A 14,218-nucleotide genomic window follows, 5' to 3' on the forward strand; every position below is an offset into this window, starting at 1 on the left:
ATCATGTAAAAGCTTAGAAGTCAAACTGACATAAAGAGACAATAGTTTGGTAAAGCTTATTTCACTATTATGAGTATAATCTCTGTCTTTAAGAATAAGAAACAATGAAGAAGAAGAGTATAAAGGAAGAATTGAAGTAATTAAATATGGAGGGAAAAGGAAGGAGATTTAAATACTTTTCTTGGATCCTGTAAAATACACAATTGTACATTTCTGTTATCTAAGGATTTAAAGAAACGAGGAATGATGAAAAAGAGAGAATTTAGCAAACAAAGACAAAGAGAAGGAAGTGGAACTGAGTAGCAGTAGACAACCACAGTGGAAGAGAATAGAGGGAAAGGCAATATATATACTTGATGATATCTCTTTTTTGTTTTCGTCCTCCAAGAACATCAACAACCCACTGAAGCAATCATCATGGAGACACCCTCTGCACCCAACACTCCCAAAAAGTGTTTTTCTTCATCGAAATCTTCCCTCCCTTAAATCCACCTCTCTAAACTCAAATTCAACTCAAACCCAGAACCCAACAAGCCATGAAACCCAATTCTCCTCTCCCTCTCACCTTCTTCTTCTTCCTCCTCCTCTTCTTCTCCTTGAAGATTACAGTGGTTTTCTCTGCAACTCTACCTCTTCAGCTGGTCACTCTTCTTTACCTCAAAGCTTCTCTTAAAGACCCTCTCTCTTCTCTTCATGACTGGAATACCAACACCCTTTCAACCAATGCAGATTTATCTGACCCAGTCTGGTGTTCCTGGTCGGGTGTTGTATGTGACCATGACACCTCTCAAATCACTTCTCTAGATCTATCTCATCGAAACCTCTCCGGAATAATCCCCTCTGAAATTCGATTTTTGTCTGAGTTGAACAACTTCAACCTCAGCAGGAATGCCTTTGATGGAGCTTTCCCAACTGTCATTTTTGAATTACCTAAGCTCAGGAGTCTTGACATTAGCCACAACAATTTCAGTTCCATTTTCCCTCCAGGAATCTCCAAGCTCAGATTTTTAACTACCTTTAACGCTTACAGCAACAGTTTTACGGGTCCGTTGCCACCAGAAATCGTTAGGCTTCGGTTTCTCGAACTTCTCAACCTTGGTGGGAGCTACTTCCAAGGCAGCATTCCGGCGGGATATGGTGGTTTCAGGAGGTTGAAGTTTCTATATTTAGCTGGAAATTTTTTGCAGGGACCGATTCCACCTCAGTTGAGCTTATTGACTCGGCTGGAACACTTGGAGATTGGTTACAATGGGTTCTCTGGTGGGGTTCCGGTTGAGTTCGGTCTTCTATCGAATCTCAGATACCTTGACATTTCCAGTGCAAATCTTTCTGGTAACCTTCCATCCGAGCTTGGGAATTTAACACTGCTTCAGTCTCTGTTTCTCTTCAAGAACAGGTTTATTGGCGAAATTCCGGCGAGTTTTTCCAATTTGAGAGTTCTGGAAGTTCTTGATTTATCGGATAACCTTCTATCAGGCTCGATTCCTGAATGGCTTTCTACACTGAAGAAGCTGACTGGGTTGGATTTAATGGAGAACAATTTGACCGGAGAAATCCCGGACGGAATCGGTGAGCTTCCAGAGCTCGAATCGTTACTCCTTTTCAACAATTCTCTCAGTGGACATCTCCCACACAAGCTCGGTTCAAATGCAAAGCTACAGAAACTCGACGTTTCTTCCAACTCGCTAAGCGGTCCGATCCCACCGAATCTATGCCTCAGAAACGGACTCGTTAAACTCATACTCTTCTCCAACAGGTTCGACTCCGAAATCCCTCCATCTCTCGCAAATTGTACTTCTCTGTTGAGGCTTCGCGTCGAAGATAACCGACTCACTGGAGCGATTCCACCTGGTTTTGGTCTATTACCAAACCTAACTTACATGGACCTGAGCATGAACAATTTGAGCGGCAAAATTCCTGACGATCTCGGGAAGGCTTCAAGTTTGGAACTTGTCAACATTTCCGGAAACCCATTCGGTACAAAATTGCCTACTAACATATGGAGCTCACCCAATTTACAGATTTTCTCTGCGAGTTTCTGTAATCTTACAGGACAAATACCTGATTTCATCGGTTGCAGTAAGTTGTATAAGCTCGAAATGGAAGGAAATTCACTGAATGGAACCATTCCATGGGACATTGGGCATTGCGAGAAGCTTCTATGCTTGAATCTACGACAGAATTCTCTCACAGGAATAATCCCCTGGGAAATCTCAACACTACCTTCGATCACCGACGTTGATCTCTCTCATAACTCCCTCTCTGGTTCGATTCCATCCAACTTTAACAACTGCAGTACTTTAGAGAGCTTCAATGTCTCCTTCAACCAGCTCACCGGACCGATCCCTTCTTCCGCCATGATCTTTCACCCATCATCGTTTTCCGGCAACAAAGGCCTCTGCGGTGGCGTCGTGGAGAATCCCTGCGCGGAGGAAACAACCACCCAAAACGAACATTTAGGGCAGCAACCGAAGAAAACCGCCGGATCGATCGTGTGGATCATGGCTGCAGCGTTTGGGGTAGGCCTCTTCATCCTGTTCGCAGGTAGCAGATGCTTCCACGCTAATTACAACCGTCCATTCAACGATGATCAGATCAAAGCCGGGCCCTGGAAGTTGACCGCGTTTCAGAGATTAAACTTCACGGTGGATGATGTGTTAGAATGTTTATCGATGAGCGACCAGATCATCGGAATGGGGTCCGCAGGGACAGTATACAGAGCCAAAATGCCAGGTGGCGAGATCATAGCAGTTAAAAAGCTATGGAGCAAGCACAAAGAGATGGTGAGGAGACGACGTGGAGTTCTGGCAGAGGTAGAAGTGTTGGGGAACGTGAGACACCGTAATATCGTGAGACTGTTAGGGTGTTGCAGCAACAACGAGAGTACGCTGCTGTTGTACGAATACATGCCAAACGGAAGCTTGGACGATTTGTTGCATGGGAAGAGCAAAGGAGATAATCTAGTGGCGGATTGGCTCACCCGGTACAAGATAGCATTAGGCGTGGCTCAAGGCATCTGTTATCTTCACCACGATTGTGATCCTGTTATCGTGCACCGTGATTTGAAGCCAAGTAACATCTTGTTGGACGCTGAGATGGAAGCCAGGGTGGCCGATTTCGGTGTTGCCAAGTTGATCCAGACCGACGAATCCATGTCTGTCATCGCCGGTTCTTATGGCTACATTGCGCCAGGTACGTGTTTTCTTAAGCTTTTGAATGAAAATTTTCTCTTCATATGAGTAGAGGATTTAGATTCGTGTTAATTGTTATTTAGCATGTTTAATAATGTGGGGCTTGATGATGTTGCAGAGTATGCATACACTTTGCAAGTGGACGAGAAGAGTGATATATATAGCTTTGGGGTGGTTTTAATGGAGATTTTGAGCGGGAAGAGGTCGGTGGTGGCGGAGTTTGGTGATGGGAATAGTATAGTAGACTGGGTGAGGAGTAAGATGAAGGACAAAGAAGGGGGTGGAGTGGACGAAATTCTTGACAAGAACGCAGGGGCGGGGTGTGCATCGGTGAGGGAGGAGATGATGTTAGTGTTGAGACTTGCATTGCTTTGCACCACAAAGAATCCAGCTGATCGTCCATCGATGAGAGATGTTTTATCGATGTTGCATGAAGCTAAGCCCAAGAGGAAGTCACCCAGTGGCCGGATAGTCAGTGGTGGAGACAATGCTGCCGTCCACGGTGGCACCGGTGGTGGTGCTGTGACTCAGAAGTCAGACTGTTAATATAATTGGATTAGTGAATTTTCTACGGCTTATTTTGGGGTTTTTTTTTCTTAATTGAATTGTGGGGGTTGTTGACTTGTTGTAACTTGGTATAGCCGTTTAGGAGAAGGATATTTTTATTTTCATTTTCTTTCCTTTTTTAGGTCTTAAATTTCATGTAATCTGAATCAAATTTTTCTTAAATGATGAAGTGGGGGTGGTTCTGACTTAAGACTTTGACTCTTTAAAGCTTATTCTAAGTGCTTGGATTCATTGAATGACATTGACAGGGAATGAGGTGGGGCCACACGACAAAAAAGCCAAAACACCAAGATAAAGGGTATATGAACATTCTTAGATGTTAAAACATGTTAGAAGAAGAGAATGACAAGGTCCGATGATTTTGTTGTTTTCTGTAAGAATATCTTTTATTTTCTCTAAGAAAATGGAGACCACCAGTTACCTGAAAAGTAAAAGAAACAGAAGAAAAAAATAATAATAAATGGAGACCACTCTTTGTAAAAGGTTCAAAAACAAACAGTATGTCATGGAGTCTGTTGTGCCTTTGCAAGAGTATCGGAGCTTGGTCCGAACCAGTGGTCAGACCGGCTTAATTCCAACCACGCAGTTATGCCCAAGATTCAACAGGGTTCGACCCCAGACAATGCTCGGGTCAGTAGGGCTTAACCCAAGACCTTAGAATGATGACTAGAGAATGTAGGACTAGAGCTCGAGAGGTTGATCCCAATGACTTAGACTCCATCACATCTCTTCTGGGCGAAGGACATGTTGATCTAGCGCCATACTATTGCAGGTATGACACCCCGTCAAATTATCTACTACAGGATTGTAGCCTTGCAGGGCCCATTATTCTTGTCGAAACTAATGCCTACAAGAGCTGACATGTCAAGCTAAGCGAAGATTTGTTCCAACTAGACCATCCAACTACTCTCAATGGTTGGATTATATTATTAATACCACTCACCTCCTTCATTTGAAATCAATGCTCATTTACTTCCCTTTTGCTCTTAGCTACTAAGCTTCAAACCCTAATCTTGAGGTAGTATTGTTTCTCAATCTGACTTGCTCATTAGAGGTAGTTACTTGACCACCAAAGTCAACCCACACTCACTATTTGCCTCTATAAATAGGGTTCAGCTCAACTATTAAAGCTCAACTGCAATTCATTCAAGAGGTAAGATTTGGGCACAACAAAGTCAAAAACTCATAATTTGTTTGAAATCTACTTATATAACCTCTAATTTAAACGAATGGTATAGATTTTCCTAACATGTTTGGTTTTTTTTTTTTCTCTTCGCGTTCATGAGAGTTGTAGATCCACTGTTGGACATTTCAAGTGCAAAAGCATATAAAAATGATGGGTCGCTAAAAGGGCTTTAGCAGAACATTTTTATATATATTACAATTTGTTTTCTTTCAAGAAAATAAGTATTGAAAAAAAAAATTCAACTTGTAAAATTTGACATTTAGAAAGTTATATATTACGCACAAAATTTTACACAGTAGTTGTTTAATTGTGTTTCACAGTACTGGATTGTAAGGATAAATATGTTATGGGCTTGGCTTTTCAATGAAATAAGATTATTTGACGTTGGGCTGGGTAGGGGGCCGAAGGTTTTTTTTTTTTTTTTTTTTGTTGTAGTACTGGTGCTTTTTTAATACTGGAAATGTAATGCGTTTGCGAGAGTTGAACCCAAGACTTTTCCACTGAGAAGTATGAATCTTTACCATTCAACCAACCCTGCATTGGCAAGCCCAGGCTATTTTTGGTATCAATTATGAGGTTTTTTTTCATTATTTTAAATTGTTTGGTATCTATTATTAGTTCTATTATTTTTATTTAAGATAATAGAAAAACTTTCAAAATTCATAATAAATTTTTTGTCTATTATGATTTATGGTGAGAATTTCATTCTCTTCATTTATGCACAAGTGTATTTAAAATTTTATGGTTAAAATGAGGGTAAAATAGTCAATATACATTTTTTTTTTTATAAAAACCATACTTTTTCCCTTTTTTATCACTTGTTCACTATTATTTACTAACAATTTTTTATTTTGACACCAAACTTATTTTTCATTCCATAATTTATTTTTGACAAAATTCACCAAACTATTTTTCATTATTGACCAATAATGAATTCTTGTATTTATTTCTTTTAAATAGGCATAATAAAGAATGAGAATTGATTAAAAAAAGAGCCTAGACAGATCAGTTCTATTTGATTTTAGAGGGAATGATACATTGTGACATTCATACAACATCTATGGTGGTATATCACCAACAACTATAGGTTTACTGATAAGTTACATAATTAGCTTAAGGATTTCATCTTATAGTGGAGAATTCACCTGACAAATCAAGATTTCTGACTAAAAGATAGACATTTGAATGCATAGAAGTTATTGGGAATTCTTCGGCAAAAACAAAAAAAGAGTTGGAAATTCGAAGACATATGGCAGAACCGCTTAGGGTCAGTTTGGTTACTTGAGTTTGAAAATTTAAAAATTCTAGAGATTTCAAATCTATGGGGTCATGATTCATAAATTAACCGTTTCGTTAGCCAGAATCTTTGGAATAAAATCTGTAGATTCATCCTAAAAAAAACATTTATGGAGTCATGGTTTAAATTTTTAACGCTTTTATAATAGAGGTGAAATCTCTCATACCCATAAATCTACATATTCATGTTTTTAGTGTAAAAAGGTAAATTCATATATTAATGATCTCTAGATTTAATGAATATAGGGATTCACACAACTAAACGAATATAAATCTCTCATTTGTGAATCCATATAACCAAACAAGTCTTAACAATCCAATTATATAAGCACATAAGAATTATTTAAAAAACTAATTTAATATGGAAACTAAATTGAAGCTGCATAGGTTTGGTTTCGCTTTGAATTCATAAGTTCGGTTTCGGCTCACATCATCACCCATTAGACCAAACCAGAATCCAACCGAACGTGTCAAAACTGAAATATTGACACCGTTAGCCTCCACCGAGTTGGAATCAGCCATAGTGCTTAGAGAGTAATTGTTTCTATAAGCACACATTTACTTTTAATTTTCTTTATCATTGGTTCTCTTGTGGATAAATTTCTTGTCCATTTTCTTGTAGATGTATGACATGTGTCCCAACATCATATCAAATGGTTGAAATTCATTTATAAATCACATCAAATAATTATGATTAAATTAAAAGAAAAATAATGTGATTTGTAAATAAACCTCAATCTTTGATGTGATGTTGGGACACATGTCCCATATCTATAAGAAAATGGATGGTCAATTTTTTTGTCAGAAATGAATAGGATATTAGTCTAGACCCGTGTGACCCTAAGGTAAAAAATAAAGCCCAATTGAACTAGCCCCTCTTCTTATTTATTAATCTCTTGAAAATATTCAAAAACCCCCCGAACTGCAAGACAAGAAGATTTTTATTTGTTGCAGCAGTTGTAGCCAGCAATGAGTCATTACGATCACGCCACATGTACAGAAGAAAATATAACGGTTATTAAAGAAAAAATACAACTTAACAGAAAATATAAGTTTTTTATTCTACCAAATGCCACATATTTTTTTTAAATTTACAAAAATAACTCTCTAAATTTACTCATTTTAGCTGAAATTTAGTTTTTTTTTTTTTCTTCTTTTCATTTGGATTTCTCCCCTTTCTTCCTCCTTTCTTCCTTTCCTGCTAATTCCTACATTAATTGCTTCATCTTTCTTGCTCACTCTCTCGGAATCGAGATGACATTTAATCAGATTTAGGGATTAAAGTAGAGAAGCAAAGTTTTGAGCCATTAGGGAGTATGGGAGTAAACTTAAGAGTCTTGACAAACCTGAACTAATGTGACACCTGGCAGTCTACCTGGCTACATATCAACAGCGCTTGGAGACACTTCAGCTGCACAGGTGGGATCTAAAGAGAGGATTCCAGAAGATGCTCATAGGGCCTCTAGGGCACGCTAATTACTAACATTCTTAAAGAATTACAGGCTATAAGCAAAGGACAAAGTTCGTTACAAGCAGGGGATATGATGTGGTAGGAATTAGAGAATATTTCTTAATAGGGATGGGTAATAGAATCGTTAATTTAGTAGTTTATTTCTATTTTTTTACTCTTGTATGGCTTTAAAAGGAAAGGTCATGAATTGAATGAATCATCAAAGACTTTAAACCCTAAACTCCAATTTTGTCTCTCTTCTACTATTCATGTTCGTCTAATCCTTTTCCCCCTCTTCTAGCTCTATTATTGGTCTTCTTCTTTTTTTTTCCCAACAATCACTAATATTAGAAATATTGTTTACACAAATAAAGTGAAGTGGGACCAACCAACAAAACCTAGAAAGAGCAAATAGATTTGTTTTACGAGCAATAGTATCAGCAGCAGAGTTTGAAGATCTGCTAATAAACTTGAATTTAACAAAAGAGAAATTTGCAGCAAGCTGCTGAATTTTTCTAATAATACTCATACTCGTCCAATCAATGGGCTGATTACAACCATTTAAAACAAAAATAAGAGATTGACAATCTGAGAATAAAATAACTCTATCAACATAAGAGTTTAAAGCTAAATGAAGTCCATCTCTAATAACTTCTGCCTCCACAGAAGTGGCTGAAGCGCTAAAGCAGATCTTAGCTTGGGCAGCTATAAAGCATCCAGCTGAATCCCATAAGAGAGCTCCACGACCTTTTTGCAAAGTAGTTTTGTTCCATGCCTCATCTGTATAAACCTGATGTATATCAAGAGAAGATATCAAGAGAAGATAAAAAATGAGGCTGATTGTTGTTTTGAAAATAGAAATTTCTTGGTGCAGAGGATACGCTATTGTAGTGACATTCACCAATTTCATTAACCTGAGAAGAGAACCAATTCATAATATGTGGAATTGAAATGCCTTTACCATCAAAAATAAATTCGTTCCTAGTATTCCAAATACACAAAGACAAAGTGGTCCAAAAAACATCTATGATATGCATTTCCTTATAAGCATGAAACTTGGTATGGATAAAATTAATCCAATCAATCATAGAAGAGCCATGAAAATCAGTGGTATCAATTCTAAGGGGGACAGGCACCAGCATTTTTTTGCAAAAGGACATGAAAATAAAGCATGGCATATAGTTTCTTTTGAAGAAGCACATACAAGGCACATTGGGGATGGGGAGCAATTTTTATGAAATAAAGTATCACACACCGACAAAGCTTCATGAGATGTTTTCCAGATGAAATGTTTTATTTATGGAAGAGTGAGGATGTTCCAAATTTGTTTCCAATGAGAAGCTACTGAGGATGATGATACAATGTTGCCATGATAAACAGCCAGAGAGATACATAAGAAGTAAGCTGACTTAATACTAAATGTCACATTTAAAGATTTATTCCAAATCCACTTGTCGGGTGTGTTCGAGGAGAGGATAGGTAATGTTTTTATTTGGTCCACTTCAATGTTGGAAAAGAGAGAGAAAAGAAGAGGAAGGTTACATTGCCAAGAGTGCCAGTCAATTAATTCATTGACTTTTGTTGGACCATTGGCATGTGGAATGGAAATAATTTTATGGACAGGAAATCTGGGTAACCGTGGATCCTTATAAATGAGTGTATCAGAACCATTGCCCACTCGCTTAAGAATACCACGGATTAGAATCTCCTACCTGCTAAACACTTCGCCATCCCCATGAACAGTTCCTAGGGCACTCGACTTCAAGGATGGATTTATGACGAAGGTATTTAGCAAAAATTACTTGCACCCATAAACATTCAGGATTAGTTAGTAAACGCCAGCTTTGTTTTGCTAGTAAGGCTTTGTTAAAACATTGAACGTCCCAGAATCCCAAACCCCCTTCAAGTTTCCTCATGCATAAGGTTTCCCATTTAACCCAATGAATACCTTGGCCATTGTTATTTTTCCACCAAAAGGTGCGTATCAATTGCTCAATTTTTTTGCATGTCTCATTTGGAAGAAGAAAACATGACAGCATAGATTGGAAGAGCATATGTGATAACTCTATGAAATAGAGTTAAGATTTATAACTTTTATACTTGAGATGGCTTGATTTAGGAGTATTTTGTCTTTGTTTTAGTGATAGTATTCATTAGGTGTTGTCTTATTTAGTCTCAACATGTTGCATTTTGTTTAGTTCATTTTTGTCACATTGCATGAATTTCCCTTCTTTTTATGGATGAATTTGACTGTTTCTCTTTCTCTTGAACATGTAGGTGAAGATTCATAATAGAAGAACATGTCCTCTAACTTTGTTGTAGAGTAGTTGCTGCATTGCTACAACAACGGAGCAGAATATTCTCAGATCCAATTCAAATGGAATTGACCAAAAAGGGCTAACTTAAGTGGACTAAATTCTTGTAAATACATGATGGTTTTCAGCCCTTGATCTCGGGAGGAAAGTTCTAATCCTATGGCCAGAATCTAACCTAATGATTGAAGACATTTATGGAAGAAAGAGAAGAGAGGCAAGGAGGACAAGAGGGGGAGATTCGACCAAGGTTGTGGATGAGAGACTTGGCTGAGAGGAAGGAGGTAGAGAACGAATGCTGGAGCTCTTGTGGAAGCAAGGAGCTGCTGGAGTTGTTGATTTGCTGAAGAAGAAAGCTGGAGCTCATGTGGAAGCATTGAAGCCTTAGTTTATTCTTGTTTTTATAACTCTATCTTCTTATTTTCTAGTCTCATGTCAACTATACTTGGTTTTATGCATTTGAATTCTGTTATGGGCTAAATCTTAGCTGTGTTGGGATGATAGTAGTACCTAAACCTGAATTTTGATATGTAACTAATCATGTGTTCTTTAGTTTTATTGCAATCCACTTTATTGTTAATGAATTCAGCATGTTATATTGACTAATTTCAGTTCTTGAATGATCTTTCTTGAATGAATGTTATGATTTCATTAATTGGAAAATTAATGAAGTCTAGGTGTTTGTTGAATTGTGTGAGTTAGCATCATCTTTAATTAGGTTGTGTTAATTAGTAGTTTGGGTAGGAATACCCAATTACCTCACATTACCATTGATTGGATTGGGTTTAAATTGCATTCTTAATTTAATTCTTCATAGGAATATGCAAATGTTGATTTAGGATGCTAGCTTATGTGTATTGGAAAATACCATATTGCCATTCATTCCAAGTTCTTGATTTATCTTGGGGTTGTAGTATTGCTTTAGTATTTGTGTTATAAAATTCAGGGGAAGGGAAACTTGATTCCTAACACACTTGTCACTCATTTAAGTTTCTTCCATTGCTTAATCTACATCTTAGTTCCTTAGTTTTCTTTACCTGTCATTTGAGTATTTAGTTAGTTAATTACCAATCAACCTTGTTAATTTCATCTAAATCAATTTTACTTTTACGTTGAAAGTTAAGGATATAATTCTCCGTGGGATCGATACTATACTTATCATTTATTACTTGATTGCGATACGTATACTTGCGTAATATCTTGAGATACAAGCAACAATATGCCACTGCATTGATAAGAATCTCTTTTCCGGCCGAGGAAAGGAGTTTTTCACACCAACCCGAAAGCTTTCTTCTTAACCTATCAGTGATGAAAGCAAAAGCTTGTGTTTTTGATCTTCCAACTGAAGAGGGTAAGCCAAGGTAAATGCCATGGGATGGAGCTTCACAAATATCCAGGGTGGAGATGATATTAGTGCAAAGATCCGGGGTGGTTCTATGACTGAAAACTACAGCTGATTTTGAAGGATTGATGTGTAGGCCAGATACTAGTTCATAATCCTGAAGAAGCACATTGATTAATGACGCATTTTCAATTGAGACTGGGGAGAATAGCATGCTATCATCAGCAAATAAGAGATGATTGATCATTGGAGCCTGGGGAGCTAACTTAATGCCCGAAAGACGAGGAATTCCTTGATTGGATATAAGTCTTTGGGTGAAGGTTTCCTGGCAAAGAAGGAAAATATATAGGCTAAGAGGGCATCCCTGACGAATTCCCCGTTGGGAGGTGATACATTGAGTCAGATCTCCATTAACTTTGATTCGGTATTCCATTGTGGTTATGAATTGCATGATCCATTGTATCCATTGATCAGCAAATCTAAAATTTTCCATGGTATGCTTAATAAAAGACCATTTAAGTTTATCATAGGCTTTGCATAAATCCAACTTGATAGCCATATACCCTGATCTTGATTGAGATTTCTTAATGAAATGAAGATATTCATGAGCTAGGTATATGTTATCGGAGATTGCGCGGCCCGATACAAAGGCGCTTTGAGTTTGACTAATGATGGACCCTAAAAGGGTTTTAAGACGATTAGTCAAGCACTTTGCAATAATCTTGTATGGTATTGGGCATAAGCTAATAGGTCGGAGATGTGAGACCTCTTGTGGATTTGCTTTTTTGGGAATCAAGGTGATGATGGTTTTATTTAGACTTCGGAGCATATAACCTCCAGCGAAGAAATGTTGAATGCTTCTAATTAAGTCCTGACCAACCGGATCCCAATTTTTTTGAAAAAATCTGGCAGGTAATCCATCAAAACCAGGTGCCTTATCACCCTTCATTTGGAAGAGAGCAACTTTTATCTCTTCAGAAGTAAAGGGCTGACATAGGGTGGTATTTGTGGTGTTATTAATTAGAACAGAGTACTTGGTTAGGAATGTATGAGGCAGTGTGGGGGAAGAGGAGGAGAAAAGTGAAGTGAAGTGAGAATGGATTTCATTTCTAATCTGATCAGGTTCATGAAGCCAGATTCCACTGCTAGATTTTAGTTTGTGGATCGATTTTTTCTGCCTCCTGTGGGCTGTTGATGCATGAAAAAACCTGGTGTTCTTATCCACTTCCTTGAGCCATTGGATTCTAGATCTTTGGTACCAATGTTTTTCCGACGCAATGAGTTGGCTCTCAAGGTGTTTTCGAATGTTTGCCTCTTCTTGGGCTGTTTCAATGGTGGGAGGTTTTAGTTGACAGTGTTCAAGAAGGCAGGTCAGCCTATCTATTTCTTTGGATGCATCCTATAAGGTTTGTCGCTCCAATGTTTGAGAGATCGGGTACAATTTTGAATTTTCTGTTGAAGCTGATATGCAGGAGACTCAAATCTAGAATTGAACCAGCTTGATTGAATTTTCCCTTGTAAATTAGGATGGTCTTCCCATTTTATTTCATAGTGGAAACGGACCAGTGTCTTCCTAGGAGGTTCTAGGGTTGCCTCAATGGGAGTATGATCAAATCCAACCATGGCATGTCTATGTCCATGAATGTTCCCAAAGAGCTAAAAGAACTCCATGTTGATGAAAATTCGATCAAGACATTCCTTTATTAGATCAGCTCCCTGTCTTTTGTACCGGTGCATTTAACCTCATGTAAGTGACAATTGTTTAGAACATCTAAGTGACAATTGTTTAGAACATCTCTAAATCTATCCATTTGACCCTGGGGTTTGGGTCGACCACCTAATTTTTCAGTATTGTTAAGGATTTCATTAAAGTCTCCTCATACAATCCATGGTGAGTTGTTACTGGCTCCTAAGTGAGTGAATTCATTCCAAATCAGATGTCTACATAAAGCTTAGGGGTGACCATTAAACAAAGTCATTCTAAAATCAGTCACAGAATTATTCACATGTACATTCATATCAACAAAATGTGTAGATGCATAATGAAAAGAAATGTTAACATTACCATCATTCCAAAAAATTGTTGTACCTCTAGATTTGCCAATAGCATCAAGACAGTAAAATCCACAAAGCCTAAATATCTTGCAAGAGATCTTATTTCTGTTTCCATTTGTTTAGTTTCCAATAAACGTATCATGATTGGCCATGTTTTTCTACATAATTTTTGTAGAAAAGACTTTGTCAAAGGTTGGCCACACCCTTGACAATTCCAACATATTATGTTCATGGCCCCTCTGGGGGCTAAATTAGGGCAGCCTGCCTCACCCTTTCTGTTGAAGAAGAAACCTTACCTCTTGGCATACCTCTAGCTCGCATGACTGATTTGAACCTTTATGTGAGTATGCACCAATTTTTCTAGCAAGGGCATTAATGCCATTTCCCATCATCTGACTATGAGCAGGGTGTTGGTCAATGTCTAAGTTTTCATCATCCAGCTTCATTTTTTTTTTGAATTTCATGGTCATCTGAAAAGGGGAAGAGGTTTTTCCTCTTATGGTCGATGTGCCATGAGAGAGGGGGTTCTCCACAGTAGGTATCTCCTCAATGATCACAGAGGATACATTAGAGGGATTGACAGAGGTGTCCATAGTAATAATAATGATGGAAGCTGGTCTAGATAAGGCTTGTGATTGAGATACAGGAGGGATGTGATCCTCAAGTGTGATTGCATGAATATTAGAGTGCATGTATGAAGTGGGTATGGGTAGTGAGACATCCTGTGTTTCCACTGAGTCTTCAAGAATACTAGTGTGGGAATCAGCAATAATGATGTTATTCATACCAGGACCCTGTGGCAGTTGTGACTCATTTAAA

General features: G+C 38.0%; 1 protein-coding gene across 1 annotated transcript; it reads left to right on the forward strand.

Annotated features, from left to right (window-relative positions):
* Window positions 1-281: 281 nt before the first annotated feature.
* On the forward strand, window positions 282-3,938 carry LOC149016770 (uncharacterized). Its single transcript, XM_089154845.1, has 2 exons — window positions 282-3,192; window positions 3,310-3,938. The coding sequence occupies exons 1-2, from the start codon at window positions 537-539 to the stop codon at window positions 3,735-3,737; spliced, it is 3,084 nt and encodes a 1,027-aa protein (XP_089010971.1). The 5' UTR covers window positions 282-536; the 3' UTR covers window positions 3,738-3,938.
* Window positions 3,939-14,218: the final 10,280 nt, after the last annotated feature.

Source organism: Hakea prostrata, chromosome 5 (assembly GCF_041222555.1).
Source record: "Hakea prostrata isolate BN-2017 chromosome 5, UWA_Hpros_2, whole genome shotgun sequence".
NCBI lineage: Eukaryota > Viridiplantae > Streptophyta > Magnoliopsida > Proteales > Proteaceae > Hakea > Hakea prostrata.